The sequence below is a fragment of the Mirounga angustirostris genome, unplaced genomic scaffold (assembly GCF_029215605.1).
Source record: "Mirounga angustirostris isolate CCGP_5_RB_7025 unplaced genomic scaffold, mMirAng1.0.hap1 SCAF_11, whole genome shotgun sequence".
Classification (NCBI taxonomy): domain Eukaryota; kingdom Metazoa; phylum Chordata; class Mammalia; order Carnivora; family Phocidae; genus Mirounga; species Mirounga angustirostris.
This window is the reverse complement of record NW_026991719.1, coordinates 33292529-33308154: the sequence shown is the minus strand read 5'-3', so window position 1 is coordinate 33308154 and position 15626 is coordinate 33292529. Positions and strand designations below refer to the sequence as shown.

At 45.8% G+C, this 15626-nt stretch overlaps 1 protein-coding gene across 3 annotated transcripts in view; it reads left to right on the top strand.

Annotated features, from left to right (window-relative positions):
* SRPX (sushi repeat containing protein X-linked) overlaps positions 1–15626 on the top strand; it is a 115693-nt gene that overhangs the window by 54109 nt on the left and 45958 nt on the right. For all 3 annotated transcript variants that reach the window (XM_064573920.1, XM_064573919.1, XM_064573921.1), the window contains 4 exons: positions 6486–6612; positions 9670–9791; positions 10510–10689; positions 12436–12569. In XM_064573920.1, coding sequence (XP_064429990.1) covers positions 6486–6612; positions 9670–9791; positions 10510–10689; positions 12436–12569 — 563 coding nt within the window. The remainder of the gene's footprint in view (positions 1–6485; positions 6613–9669; positions 9792–10509; positions 10690–12435; positions 12570–15626) is intronic.

Sequence of the window (15626 nt, the reverse complement as noted above, 5' to 3'; positions counted from 1 at the left end):
GCTGAGTAGTTCCCAGATTGCTACACAACTTCTAGCAGCGCATCTTGGCCAGAGCTTTGCTGAGTGCTGAGAAAATCGTCCCAGCTCTCCTCCAGACCTGGAGGGGGAGAGACAACCCTGGGCTCGCTCTTGACTCTGAGGTGGTCAGTCCTGTGGTCTGATTCGAAAGTGCCGTGAATTAAAATTAATTCTCTTCTGCAGACCACACGCTGGCGGCGGATTCAAACCCATGTTTATTTCCAAAACAGATATAGCAAGAAGTCAGCGCCGGGGAAGAATCGTACTGCAATTGCAGGAGGGTAAACTATTTAAAGAGCCGCAACTGCCTTTGACATATAAAACAAGAAAACCTTGGAATGAAACAACTGTTGTTTTTAGGGGATGTTTTTTCTTTCTTTCCATTTGTAGTTGTTTTGGCTGGCACTGGCCGTTACATAGAACAGTGGACAGTTAGAATTACAAGTCCTCATCTAGTGACCAGATTTTGAGTTGACACGTGATTTTTCCTTTAGACCAACCCTATTTCCTGGGCCAAAAGAGGAAAAGAGGGGCGCCCGGGTGGCTCAGTCAGTTACATGTCTGCCTTCAGCTCAGGTCATGATCCCAGGGTCCTGGGATCGAGCCCCGAGTCAGGCTCCCTGCTCCGCGGGAAGCCTGCTTCTCCCTCTCCCACTCCCCCTGCTTGTGTTCCCTCTCTCGCTGTGTCTCTCTCTGTCAAATAAATAAATAAAATCTTCAAAAAAAAAAAAAAAGAGGAAGAGAAAAACATTAAAGAAAGTTTAAAAACCCCAGATAATGAGAACCCAGCGGATATCTTGACATGCAAAGAGCCCCATTTAGCTGTTTTAACAAAGGACAATGTACGAACCAACTTGGGTTTTGGAATTGCTCTCTGCTAGTTTTGTGTTGTCTGCAGAGAAGAATAGATTGAGAGAGTCAGCACAAACGAGATTCTGGAATAAAAACTTCTCTGAGATTGCAGATATGCATGCACATTGATGGAAGGCTCTTCTGGCTCTCAACTTTCTGACAGCTGGACTGACCGACAGGGAGGTTTGCTGGGCTGCCCTGCCTTATTTCCAGAGATTCAGCTGAAGATACAAACATTATGGGGCTAAGAATAAACGTATCCGTGCATCGTTGTCGATCTTAAATTATGCTAAATATTTCCTGGGTTGACAAATACACATCCTTTAAATTTTCAGGAAGCTAGTGTCAGCTTTGAAACAACTGGATCGATTAAGATAGTGGTGGACTTTTTCCCCTGGCCTGATTTGTTAGTGCAAAGCAAACAGGTAAACTTCTGGTGTCCATCTCTAATATAAACATACCACCAGCCACTTTTCAGTTGGGCGTCTTGTCTTTTTGGTGAAGACGGTGACTTTTCACTGTGGAATTCATTGCTTCCACTCTTACCTCTTTTGTTCATTGGGGAAAATCTTCTAATACCTTCCATGATACCAAAGAATCAGAACCACTTCCCAGAGACATCCACAAAGATTACATTCTAGCTGGGGGAAGCGAGCAGTTGGGTAAGTTTTCAGTGTCTGTGTTTGTTCTGCCTCAGTCACTCTCTTCCTATGCCCCATAAAGTGGCTACTTCCTCCCTCTGTCACCAACCTCAGACTATTTTATATCTGTATCAGTAATCTATTGCTGCATAACGGACACCCCAAAATTTAGTGACTCCAAACGACCATGTTATTTTGGTCCTGGTTGTTTGGGTTAGGAATTTGGGCAGGGCTTGGTGGAGACAGCTCATCTCTGTTCCACATGGTAATGGATGGGATGACTGATTGGGGCCAGAGGATCCAAGATGGCTTCACTCACACATCTGGAACCTCAGTTGGCTATGCTGGCTGGGGTTTGGCCGAGTCTCTCTCTCTCTCTCTCTCTCTCTCTCTCCCTTCCCCCCCTTCATAATTTCTTATCCTCCTCACATGGTCTCTTCAGTCAGATAATTGGACTTCCCTTAGATGGCAGCTGGCTCCCAAGACAGCGAAAGTCAAAGGTGCCAGACTCTTTAAGGGCCCAGACTGGGGACTGGCATAGTGTTACTCCCTTTATGTTCTGTTAGTCAAAGTGAGTCACAAGGCTGGCACAGATTCAAAGGGAGGGAAATCGACTCTACCTCTTGGTAGGAGGTGCTGCATGTATATAAGGGGATTATGAGTAGCTATCTTTGTGGGAAATGCACCACAGTATTTTTTGTTCAAAAGCAGTGCTTAGGAGTCATTAATGAAATACAGCTTGGAAGATGCCATACAAGAGGGTATATATATAGGAGTAGTTTGAAAAAACTGGTGTGATTGCTTATATACCAGTTCAGGTCCTATTAACACGGCCAAAATCATAATGCTTCAAATGAGACAGAAGTTCTCTTCTTACATACAGGTTTGTGCTTAAGCAACCCTGGGCAGTGGCCTATGCCCCAGCTCTTTCTCACTTGCTGTTCCTCAGTCTAAGATGGCTGCTCTCGCTCCCGGACACATCCACATTCAAACCAGGGTAGAGGAGGGAGGAAAAAGAAAAGGGTATGCTCCTCCCACCCTTTTTAACAGCACAGCCCAGAAAGTTGCCCACGTGACTTTTCCTCACAGCCCATTGGTCGAACCCATCACATGGCCACGCCTAACTTCAAGGGCAGCTGGGAAATGTAGTCTTTGTTCCGGAAGGCCAAAGGCCCAGGCTGACTTCTCTTGCTATAAAAGAAGGGGGATCAGAGAGTGGGGGAACAACCACCAGTCCCTGCCACATTGACTGTACAGAGTGAGAGCAAGGTGGTGTGAAAGGTCAGGGATAGAAGAAGTGAGAGAAGCAGCAGGTAGAAAGCCAGTGTGCATGGGGTATGTAGGAAGTCCGGAAATGGGCACTGAATGGAGTCTGCGTGTTGTGAGGAGCGGGGGCAGCCCTTGACTGGGGGTAAGAATATCATCTTGCTTTAGAATGAAGCAGAGAGAGGACACCCCCCCCGCCCAGGTCGGGCAGTCCCAGATACAACTAACTGGCACGTTCTAAAGCACCTATGAATCACACATCTAGCAGTCATCTTCAAACACAGATCTCCAGTGGAAAACACTATTTGAGGAAACATTTTACCATGCAGTTAATTTATAGCCTTAGTTTAAAAGGCTTTTTTTTTTTTCCTTGTTACCTGTTGGCCAGGATACTATCCTTTGAACTTCTTTCTTATTTCTACTGTGAACCTGGTGAGACTTTTGACGATTCCCAAGCTTGTCAGATAAACAGTAGTTGATACAGTGAAATATATTTGTTTCTGTTATATATATATATATATATTTTAAAGATTTTATTTATTTGAGAGAGAGCACGAGTGGGGGGGCGGAGGGGCAGAGGAAGAGGGAGAAGCTGACTCCCCGCTGAGCAGGGAGCCAGCGTACAAGGGGCTGGATCCCAGGACCCCAGGATCATGACCTGAGCTGAAAGCAGACGCTTCACCAACTGAGCCACCCAGGTGTCCCTTGTTTCCGATATTTCATATGCAGAGAGCCTAGAGCACAGAGGAAGGACACAGTTGGTCAGGTGTCTCCCGCGAATGGGCAGAGGCCAGGGTTTCCACACAATAACTGGCTCTGTGGGCATCCTGACTCAACAGGGAACTTTGTTCAATTCATTCATGGAAATTTACGATCACTTATAAAAAGCAATGATGGCCATGGCTGTGTAATAATAGGCCTAGGTTTCTGGAACATCTCTGAAGGGAAGGCCAGCTGGTCTTGTCAGCTGAAAGTGAGGGCAGAATGCTTGAGGGTGCAACAGAATCTGCTCTTTAAGGATTCAGAGCAGAGCTGTAGCAGGCGACCCCAAAAGAGTGTACGTGTTGGAGGAAACTATTAGGTCAGCAGCAGGCAGACACACAGAAATGTTGGGCTTAGTAAGATAATTAAAAAATATGTGATCATATCTTAAAATCCCAGACCGCAGAGAAATTTCACAAGAGAGGAAATACTTCCCAGTGTACAAATGAGGATGGTAATAACAACACTTAGTCTGGTGGGCAGCAGGGAGAAGTCAATGAAATAATGCAGGCATAGTACTCAGCCTGGGGTGGGCTAGCAGGTTGGTTCAGCAAATGTTAGCTATTATTTTTAAAAATATTCTTTTTATATTTTTGTATTTATTTGAAAGAGAGAGAGTGAGAGAGAGCACAAGACAGGGGAAGGTCAGAGGGAGAAGCAGACTCTCTGCTGAGCAGGGAGCCCGATGCGGGACTCGATCCCAGGACTCCAGGATCATGACCTGAGCCGAAGGCAGTCGCTTAACCAACTGAGCCACCCAGGCGCCCCTAGCTATTATTTTTAATGATTGATTTTTTTTTCCTTGTTTCTAGTTTGGAAGAGCACTGATTCTGAAAAACTAGGCCAGTTTCGGCTGATCATTGTTAGCTGGACATAAGCTGGCTTTGGGAAGCTCTGAGAGCCTTCACCCATATAACCTAATTTGGAGCATGTTTGCTCACAATGTCAGTACGCATGGTTGGATACAGAAAACCCAGCACATCTTTCAGATGTTTAGTTTACATGACGCAGAGACTAGAAGTATCTCTTCACTCGGACAATGTCGTCCCAAGAAAATATGGGAACACAGTGTAATTTTTGCATCGAAATCTGTCTCCTGTCCTCATCCCTCCCCTTTTGCTTTAAATTAAAAAAATAAATAAATATGCTTTCCATGATGAGCGAGCCAGCTAGAATTGACCAGCAGGGGGCAGGTATTGTATACTCGTCATTGTGATTAACCCAAAGCTGTGAAACATTCCTGTCAATTATACATGTATGTCTTCTGTCACCTCTTGAAACAAAAATAAAAGGATTATTTTTTTTAAAAACTTAGCAAATGAAAATAGACACCTCAAATGCATTTAAAGCACGTTCCATTTCATCAGAACATGTATATACTTTATCAGTTTTGAGAGGCATATTGTACATTTTAATACCCCTGAAATTGGGACGCATCTCAAAATGGATTGTAACTTAGATGCCATAATATGGTAGCTACTCGATTTGGGATAGCGTATTAAGGTTTGTAAATTCATCAACACATGACATAGAATACATATGAATTTGGATACCCGAAGGCAAAACTGTTTAACAAATCATTCATAATTTGTGACCCTAAATAAAATGAGAAGTTATTAGACAAGACGTAGGAGAAAGTATATGAAGACTATACATGGTGCGTTAGTCTCTCAAAGATGTTTGTGATTCGGAATCAAATATTTAATTTTCATTCAGGTTGTAGCATAGCAGCATTTAAACAATTACCAGCTGACATGGAAAGCAATACACATCTAAATGTTGTTAACTTGCTAGGCCATCTTTATTTTTTTAAGATTATTTATTTATTTATTTGAGAGAGAGAGAGTACACACACGAGTTGGGGGGAGGGGGAGAGGGAGAGGGAGAAGCAGACTCCCTGCTGAGCAGGGAGCCCACTGCGGGACTCGATCCCAGGACCCTCATTTATTTCTAGCCCTCATTACCAACCCATCCTTGATACTGAGGGAGCAGAAATTCTATTACCAGGTAAAGAAGCTACTCGGGGAAATTCGGGAGGCCTTTGGAGGGCCAGAGCCAAAGCAAAACTGCTGTCCCCAAACACAAAACCATAGGTGTGGTCCCATGGCAGTTGGAGGGCACAGTGGACCCAGACAGACCATTGTTTGTTGTAAGGTACTGAGCAGTTGGGAATGGACATAGCCAGAGGAGAGAGAGCTTGTTCCAGGAGTAATACAATTCACACTATTGCTGTCTATATGCCTGGCCTTCAATGAATCACTTAAGCTCTCTGAGCCTCAGTTTCCACATCTGTAAAATAGAGCATTGGGTCATTCCTTGAAACCTCCATCCCATTTACTTTTACCTCACCTGGGGCCGTGCCATCTTCTGCCTCATGTCCTATTTTATGTATGGTGACAATAATCCGCCCCAATCGACCATAACCACTTGAGCAGCACGTGATTCTCTTGCCTTCGTGCATCCCCAAATGCAGCAGTTGGAATGATGCCTTGGATAAGGCGGCCTCTCAGTAGAGATGTGTTGCCTTGAATTGAATCGAACTAGAAGACAGCTAAGATTCCCCTCTCTGATAATCTCTGATGCTGTCTTTAAAGGAGGAGGGACTCCCTGGGGCTGAATGACTTCTAGCTGGGTGGGCTGCAATGTTGTGAAGTCAGTAAGCAAAGTTTGGAAGCATGGGGAGGAGTTGCCGTAGCTAATGAATTACCCCAGAAGCCGCCTTGCACGGCCAGGTTTAGCTGTGTGCGTAGGAGTTCTCCAACCATCTTCTGAACTCAGCAGGAGAGAAGGGGCAGGATGAATGGAGGGAAGAGAAATACATCTGGGTGAACAAACCCTTCGAAAATGAGTAGCACCTAGAGCTCCGGGCATGTCAGGTGCTGGGTGTTGCGCCACCAGTTGACAAGATATTTCTTGATGATGGTGAAAATCTGGTTATATTTTCAGATATGGAACCTCCTAGAATCAAGTGCCCAAGTGTGAAGGAACGCATTGCTGAACCCAATAAACTGACAGTCCGTGTGTCCTGGGAGACCCCGGAGGGAAGAGACACAGCAGATGGCATCTTAACTGAGTAAGTACAGCTTGGCAGTGTGGAGGATGTTGCTTCTTTTATGAGAGACATTTAACTAGCCAGAGTGGGGAAATGTATCTGTACGGGTCCATTTATGCCTTCAGAGTCAGTATGGTGCTCCTTCATTCAGGCTTTAGTTTTCTCCATCGTCACCTTCAGCACCTGACCTACTGTGTGTTTCACTTCTGTCCTTGTGTCTTGCCTGTCTCCACTATAGCACATTTACTGCCAGACCCCGAATGCCCAGAACCATGCCGAGCACAGAGTTGCGACTCGGTAAATATTTGTCAAAGGAAGGAAGGGAAGAAGAGGGACGGGGGGAGGCAGAGGACATCAGCTGGTTCACTCTGCCATAGAATCCCCCCCATTGCCTGCCCAGGGGGCTCCTACTGTAGCCCCTAGGCCTTACTAAGCCATCACCTACCTCCCTGCGAAGCCTCTGTGTCTCTGTGGTTTAGGGCAGAACTTTCCATCCCTTGTTTTTTTGGCAACCGCTTCTTTTAAAACTTGATTTTTAGTGTGTTTTTTTTTTTTTTAAACTTGTGACTACATTAGGGCCGCCTGGGTGGACAGTCGGTTAAGTGTTTGACTCTTGGTTTTGGCTCAGGTTTTGATCTCAGGGTCATGGGATCGAGCCCACGTGCTCCGTGCTCAGTGCAGAGTCTGCTAGAGGCTCGCTCTCCCACCACTTCTCCCCCTGCTCTCTCTCCAAAGTAAATAAATAAATCTTTAAACTTGTGACTACATTAAACACTTACAGAAGCAGCTTATTAAAAAAAAGAAAAGGGTTCTTCTGCCTTCTTCCCTACCCCAGCCCCATTCCCCAGGACCAGCTGTGTGAGTAGTTTGACATACATCTGGAATGCTTTTTAAAATGGCGTGATTCCCTTTGGGAAAGTTCTGCTCTGTGTTGTTCTAATCTAGCACCTGGGCCCGTACCCCTGCAGCGATCTGCTTGGCCTTCATGTTCCCTAGAGGCCACTGTTTCATGTCAGCATGTTCACATCTGTGCCTTCAAGTTCATGGCCCTGTCAGACCAACCCACTGGAGTGTGCACCTGCGGACAAAGGATACCTCTGACTTGCCGCCTCTGAGCTACACAGCAGGGAAACCCTAGTTAGAATCCCGTCGACCCAGGCTGGGCAAGAGGAAATATTTTAAGCAATTATGGGCAATAAGAGAACATCTTCTACTAGGAAGATGTTGAGTCTTTCACCCCGAGCAAGACATTTTGTTCCTACATCCTGATCATTTCTCGCAGTATGCCAGTTCGCTTAAATAATATTACTAGCTGTGTGCCTCCTTGTAACTCCTTAAAGGTAAAGTTTTAAGTATTAAGAAAATTATATATTTGCTGTCATATCCACGTGTCACAAACCCCTAAGGAGAAATTTTAGGCAGTTGGGATTAAAAAGTAAGTCACAGTTGATATAAACAGGGATTGGGTTTTATTTATCTTGGAACTTTTGGGCCTAGCACGATGCCTGACCCAGTCCCAATTGCTCGTGAAATCCTGTATAATAAACACAGGGTATCAGGTCACCAGATGACTGTGTTTGTCTAGCGAGGATATAGACCTTGGCATTTTTGTGGGTCGCCTGTGTTATGGTTAGAAACATGACCGTTTCAAAGAGCACCTTAGTAGCCTCCAGCCTTCCGTTCCAAGCAGCTGTCTGCTTCTAGACTTCTACAGCCCGAACCAGCAGAGGCTTGGAGCAGGATGCTGCGGGGAGCACTCTCCAGACAGAATGAGGAATTCCAAGAAGGCTGTCTCGTCGCCTTTTCGGCTCTCACTTGGGCTCCTTGCTTCTCCGGCATGTCTCTCGTACAAGCTACTGTTCTATGGTCCCCTTCTGAGAGGGAAGGTTCTAGAGAGCAAGTGCTTCTCTGAGGCAAGTGCTTTCTGGGAGCTCCCTTAGTTACTCCTGATGACTGTTATTTGCAGGTCACAGATGAAACAGAGTCTCCAAGAGGTCAGCAGCCACTCATATTTGAAGCTGATTCCTCTCAGGGTTATCTGCATTTGAATTGTGCCTCAGTTGATACCTTATAAACACACACCCTGTCCACCTCTGTGGAAGGCTCTCTTCAGTGGTCACAGTGATAATTTCACACACTCATTCTTAGCAAATATTCTCATCGTTGCTAAGAACTGTAGAGAGAAGGCAAATTAAGTATCTGTTGGAAAACCAACCTACCAACCTGGCATTCAATCATGCTGTACCTTATTGGTGTTCTCATCAGACAGCCAAGAGGAAAGATGCTAGAGTCACCCTAGCCTTGTCATCTTAGGCAAGTTCCCTAACCTTTTGGTGCCTCAGTTTCTTCATCTGTGAAATAGAAATAATTCCTATCTCATGGGGTTTTGGGGAGGATTAAATAAACCAGTATGTGTAAAATACCTAGAACCGTGCCTAAAATATGTATATAACATTTATGTACGTGCAAAGAACTAGTATTATTATTATTATTATTATTACTACTACTACCACTACAACATTAGGATAATCAAGGAATCACAATAAACTTGCTCAGGAAAGATCTCTACACTGGGCCAGATAGAAAAAAAAAAAAAAAACAGAGACAATTCTAGCACCCCCTGTAGGCCCAAATTGCCAATGACTGCTTGGACTGTACTCTGAAATGGTTTTCCTCACAGAAAATTTGCTCATCCTCCCCAAAATGAGGCAGTTTAAGGTTCCCTGTGAAACAAAGGTGGGATGGGAAGAAGACTTGGGGCCCTGGGTTCTCAGCCTCCCCCATCCTCTGTTCTACCCTCCAGTGAGAAAAACTGATCCAAACTTCCCAGGAATTGGGGACTTCCATGTTCTGGTCTCAAACTGCTCTTCCAAAGGAGAATAAAGCTCAGGAAATGCTGTTCTTGAAGAAATCTTTGTTCTAGTCAAACTGGCCTAATGGCTGCCCCTCAGTATCTCCACATCCAGTGCAGAGTGCCCATAATGACCGTCTTTGATCATTAGGCCCACAATGACCTAATTGTTGTTAGGTCTTTAATGATCATCTTTGGTGTTCCTGTTTTTTTCTCCCCCCTTGAAGTGTTATTCTAAAAGGCCTCCCCCCAGGCTCGAATTTTCCAGAAGGAGACCACAAGATCCAGTACACAGTCTATGACAGAGCTGAGAACAAGGGCATTTGCAAATTTCGAGTTAAAGTACGAGGTAAGAATACTGCTTATTGGCTTTTTCCTCTCTTTACAAGAGCAAAGGGAAGTCGGCCCTCAAGCAGGAACCCTTTGTGAGTGCCCACTGCCATGGGGATACTTGCCAGCTTTGGATTAGCCTCTGATGATGAGCCGAGGGAAAGGGTGCCATCTTAACACCTGAATTTCACAATACAAATCCGGATGAGGTTCAGTGCTGGCAGATTATTTAAGAGGCCTGAGAGAGCAGTAAGCTAGTCTCACATGAGCCCACAGCTGGCTCTCCCAGAGGAATATTATTTTGATAACATTTTCATCCCTGGGCTTGGGTGACCAGCTAAAGCCTGTAAGTCCTTCTATAAAGGAGGTGAAGAGCCCCCTAGCTTGGGCCACCAGGAGCCCATGTTGTCGGTGTTCCAGAACCTTTATTCTCCCTGAAAGAAATACCTTGAAGATTTATTTTATGCCTCATGGTTTGGGCAGCTAATGACTAACCCTCTTTATTCTTTATTCTTCTGGGCTCAACCTCCTCATCTGTGACTCGGGGGACTAAACTGCTTGATCTCAGTGGTCTCATTGGTATGAATGGTGACCATTCCAAGGCCCACCCACTGGCCAGAGAGTCCTCCCCGCCCCCTCACTCATCCACAGGCGTGACTGCCAAGCTGCCGCCTTCCCTGGTTACTCTGTGGAGGGGAGCTCAGCACTGAGCCTCCTCTGGCCTTGTGTCCCCACAGTCCGACGCTGTGGCAAACTCAATGCCCCGGAGAATGGTTACATGAAGTGCTCCAGTGACGGTGATAATTACGGGGCCACCTGTGAGTTCTCCTGCATCGGTGGCTATGAGCTACAGGGCAGCCCTGCCCGAGTCTGTCAGTCCAACCTGGCTTGGTCTGGCACGGAGCCGTCCTGCGCAGGTATGAGTGCAGCCCTCTCTCCAGCCAGCAGCAGAACCTGAAGACCCCTGGGTTCTGGATTCCAGTAGAGGGAGGGAGGATTTCACTCTATACACTTTGAGAGGTTCAATGTCATCCCTCTTCATCTGATGGGTGCCAATGGTCCTCGAATTTCTAGGGCAGCTCATCTCATCCACCCTCCTCCTTGGCCTCTGCCCAGCTTTGCATTTCTCTTTCATGTCCTCTAAGAAAGAAGCTGGAGGTGGGAACCCAGGGCCTGCAATTCGCGACTTTGTGAATCAGCAGACTCTGCTTTAGGTACCCTTGTTCTTCCCCTCTACAAATGAAAGGGTCTTTTTTTTTTTTGCAATGCCAGGGCACTGCTACGTATGGACAATATAATGCGTGCTTTGCAGCCCTGGCTTGAAAGTCACACAGACATTCAGGATTTTTCCTCCTAATGTTAAATGAGGAAGATAATACCTTACCTACTACTTGAGTTGTTGTAAGGATTAAATGAGGTTATATCCACTGAACAGTGGGATAGAGCAGTGCCTGGCCCAGGGCAGGTGCTCAATGCACATCAACTCTTATTACCAAGGTACACAAATTGGGCTGAGTGTAGTGATAATGGTGTGAAATTTGGACTAGTCAGAAAATTCTGGTCATATCTTTTATTTATATACTCCACTTTTCCCCCCTCTTTTCGGGGTACTTTCTCATCTTTATGCTTTCTCTTTAACCCCAGCCTTTCAGAGTTGACCGAGAGAGAGAGACACACACACACGTGTAGACCATCAGCTAAATGCCCATGGTTCTTCACTTTCATACATTAAAGTAGAAAGAACATACCTCTTTCCTTCCCTGTCTCTCTTCCTGAGGCAGGGAAAGTAATGCCCACCCCCCAAAGATGTTCACATCCTAATCCCTAGAACCCATGAATAAATTACCTGACATGGCAAAAGGGACTTTGCAGAGGTAATTAAGTTAAGGATTTTGAGATGTGGAGGGTAGCTTGGATTCTCCAGGTGGGCCCAGTGTAATCACAAGGGTCCTTATAAGAGGGAGGCAGAGGGAAGAGAGAGGTGAGGATGTCACGCTGCTGACTTTCAAGATGCAAGAAAGGCCACACACCAGTAGATGAAGGTGACCTCTAGATGCTGGAAAAGGTAAGGAAACAGATTCTTCCCTCGGGCCTCGGTGGGGGGAGCAACGTTTTGACTTCAGCCCAGTGAAACCCATTTGAAACTTCTGACTGCCAGAGGTGTAGGAGAATTTGTGCATGTTAAGCCCCTAAATTTTGGTGATCTTGATAGCAAGAGAAAACCAATACACTTCCGTATTCCCCAACCCAGTGCTTCTTGGGACCATCTCCCGAATAAACCACTTACAACTGGGGCACCTGGGTGGCTCAGTCGGTTCAGTGGCCTGGTATTGATTTCGGCTCAGGTCATGATCTCAGGGTCGTGGGATCAAGCCCCGCCTTGGGCTCTGTGCTCAGCGCGGAGTCTGCCTGAGATTTTCTCTCTCTCTCTCTCTCTCTCTCTCCCCACCTTTCCCTCTGCCTCTCCCCGCACTCGCACGAGTGTGTGCTCGCTCTCAAAATCTTAAAAAAAAAAAAAAAAAAAAAACACAACACTTACAACTGAAACTTTGTCTCGGGGTTTACTTCTTCCGTGTTCGCGTATGGTCTGCATGTCCTCCCAGGCTATGTTGAGCCAGAACCGGTAGAGGGTTTCTCACCCATCTGGCCCTTTCTAATTCCAGCCATGAATGTCAATGTGGGCGTCAGAACAGCAGCTGCACTTCTGGATCAGTTTTATGAGAAAAGGAGACTCCTCATTGTGTCCACCCCCACAGCCCGGAACCTTCTCTACAGGCTGCAGTTGGGAATGCTGCAGGTGAGTCCTTCCAGCCTGGCCCAGGTTGTGGGGAGAGCTCTAACACGAAGGGCCCGGTGATTTCATTAAAGGCGAAGGCCACATTCAGTGCCTCATCTGTTTTCTGGAAACTCTGGGAACTGGCACATTAGAGATCCTACCGTTCATCTCTGGCTCTGGGGCATAACCTGATTAACATCGACTCCCCAGAGCTAACCCAATTGTTTTCCAACTAATAGGGTTTCTTTGTCTTTACCAGTAAGCCCAATGGACCTGCTGCCCAGGCCCAGCCAAAGAATAGTTGTCTTTGTTGGACCTGTCCAGGATATGCCTATGCTGGAGGCCCTCATTCCGTTGTTTGCCCAAGAGGCTGGCTCAAGGGATGAGGGGAGTCCAGGAGCCTTCAGGCCCCAGATCCTGCCCCAGGGAGCTTCCCCCGCCTCCCTAGAGCTCCTCCAAGAGTGATGGCTGTCTTTAGGAACAGTGGTTCTCAAAGTGTGGTCTGTGGACCAGCAGCATCAACATCACCTGGGAGCTTGTTAGAAATGCAAATTCTCCCCCATCCCAGACCTACGGGGGGTCTAATCTACGTTTTAACAAGACCTTCAGGTGATTCCCGAGCAACTGAAAGTTTGAGGCACACGTTCCTAGGAAATGTGCCATTCTCAGCTATGTAAACTTTATAGCTACAAAATGAGGCAGCCGGAGTCTTCTGGGGAAAAAAAATTAGAAAAGGATCAAACTAGAACTTGCTAGATTTTGTCCAGAAGCTGGCTTGCAGTAAGAGTGGCCAACCATGACTGAATGCGCAAGAGGTAGGATGTTATGCCGGGTCATGGACACGGTGCTGTACACTTTTTTGAAAAGACCTTTCTTCTACTACAGTGAATAAAAATAAGACTAAGTGTTCAAAACAATCTTGGTTGAGGGGAGCCTGGGTGGCTCAGTCGGTTGAGCGTCTGACTCTTGATTTCAGCTCAGGTCATGATCTCAGGGTCGTGAGATCGAGCCCCACGTTGAACCCTGAGTCGGGCTCCGTGCAGAATCTGCTTGGGATTCTCTTCCTCTTCTTCTGCCCCTTCCCCTGCTCATGCACTCTCTCTCTCTCTCAATAAAATCTTTAAAAAATAAAACCATCTTGGTTTAATAAAGTTTACAATTTTACTTCTCATTTCAGCATTTATACAATGAATAATGAGGAGTCTTTCTTCCTTCTCCCCGTATACTGGAAAGGCTCCCATAAACTCGGAAAACCCATGCAAAGTTTTGTAGACTCCTTTGATGGGAACTCTGTTCATTACATCTTTACTCCCAATCCCTGCCACCTTCCTTGCTTTCCTCCATCTTTGTATCCCCTTGTCCCAGCTGAGACTTGTTCTTCAGGTGTCGCAAGGCTGTATGATTCCACTGTGTGGGAAATTGGCCTCCCACTTGCTGATAATTTTCTTTTCTTAGTTTTGTAGAAAAACGAATAAGCCAGGCAACTTGCTTTTCCTCTGTTGGCAAACCACAGCTTTTGTAAGTGAAATTTGATTGGAACGCGGCCTTACTCATTCATTTGCATGCAGTCCCTGGCTGCTTTGCCCTCCAGTGGTACAGTTGAATAGTTAGGACAGAGACCATCCAGCTCCGGAAAGCCTAAAATATTTACTACCTGGCCCCTTACCAAAAAATGTTTGCTGTCCTCTGCCCTAGTCTATCCCATCCTTTCGGGTACTTGCTAAATTACTAATTAAATCATGGTGATTTGGGCAGGCAGGGTCTAAGGACTCAGAGCGGAGTCCCTGAGGACCAGCCAAGAGGGTCCCTGTCTGTACACAGGATAGAAATCAGACACAAGCCAGCAGGAGGTGAAAGTGGAGTTGATCAAAGGTATAGAGAGAGCATGCAGGTAGAGAGTGTCTGGGGAAACAGAGAGTGTCCCACCTTTGTTCAGGGTCTGGGGCTTTTGCTGAGGATCGTGGTCAGGTGTACATGTCCTCTCAGGCATCCAGGAACCGGTTAGAACAAAGACGAGGACCCACATGTTAGTCCTTGGAGCCAAGGGGCCTTGGTGTGGAGAGGCCTAGTGTCGCTGGTCTGGAATGTGCATGTGATGGCTTCCTCTGGTCATTCTGACCTGGTCCGTCCTTAGATGTCGTCTGTTTGAAAGAAGTCATTAACTCCTTGTCCCTTACCAGGAGGACTTACACTGTTTGCATTATAAGGCATGTGTAAAGTGGGGATGCAAAAGTAGAACCAGGAAAAGGAGCAAAAAGCAGATTTTTATGGACTCCTTCGGTTTGCCTATCTCTGTTGGAGAAGATATTTGGTATCCAGGTGTTTATATGTGACCCCCCCACAACATATTTACATTGGCATTTTAACCAGAGCCTTCGAGGAAAGATTTGATTGACATAGGTGATTCAGTTAGAATAATAAAAATATGTATTTCTATCCTTACCAATTCCATCACGTTATGGAGGGATGCTTCAGTGGAACTGTAGTATAATACTTGGTGTTATAGTAACTCAGGAGTTTAAATTTTCTTTGCTCATTTAGCCAGATTCATCTTGTTACTTTCCTATTAACCAATTACCATCGCTGTTCCTGATGTGACGACCTGGCATCTGGTTGAGGGGACCACATTCCCAAGACTCTTGCCAAGGGCTGACTCACAGGGCTGGAATTTTCTTTTTTCTCTTTTTAAATTGAGGTATCATTGGGGCGCCTGGGTGGCTCAGTTAGTTAGGCGTCTGACTCTTGGTTTCGGCTCAGGTCATGATCTCAGGGTTCTGAGATCGAGCCCCACATTGGGCTCCACACAGCACAGAGTCTGTTTGAGATTCTCTTCCTCTCTCTCTGCTCCTCCCTTGCTCGCTCTCTCTAAAATAAATCTTTAAAATAAAAAAATAAATTGAGGTATCATTAACCTGTAACATTAGTTTTTGTTGTACATCATGAGTCAATATTTATATTACAAAATGATCATCACAATATTCCAGTTAACATCTCTCTGTCACCAAACCTAGATACAAATATTTTATGAGAACCTTCAAGATCCACTCTCCTAGCTACATTCAAATAGACAATACAATA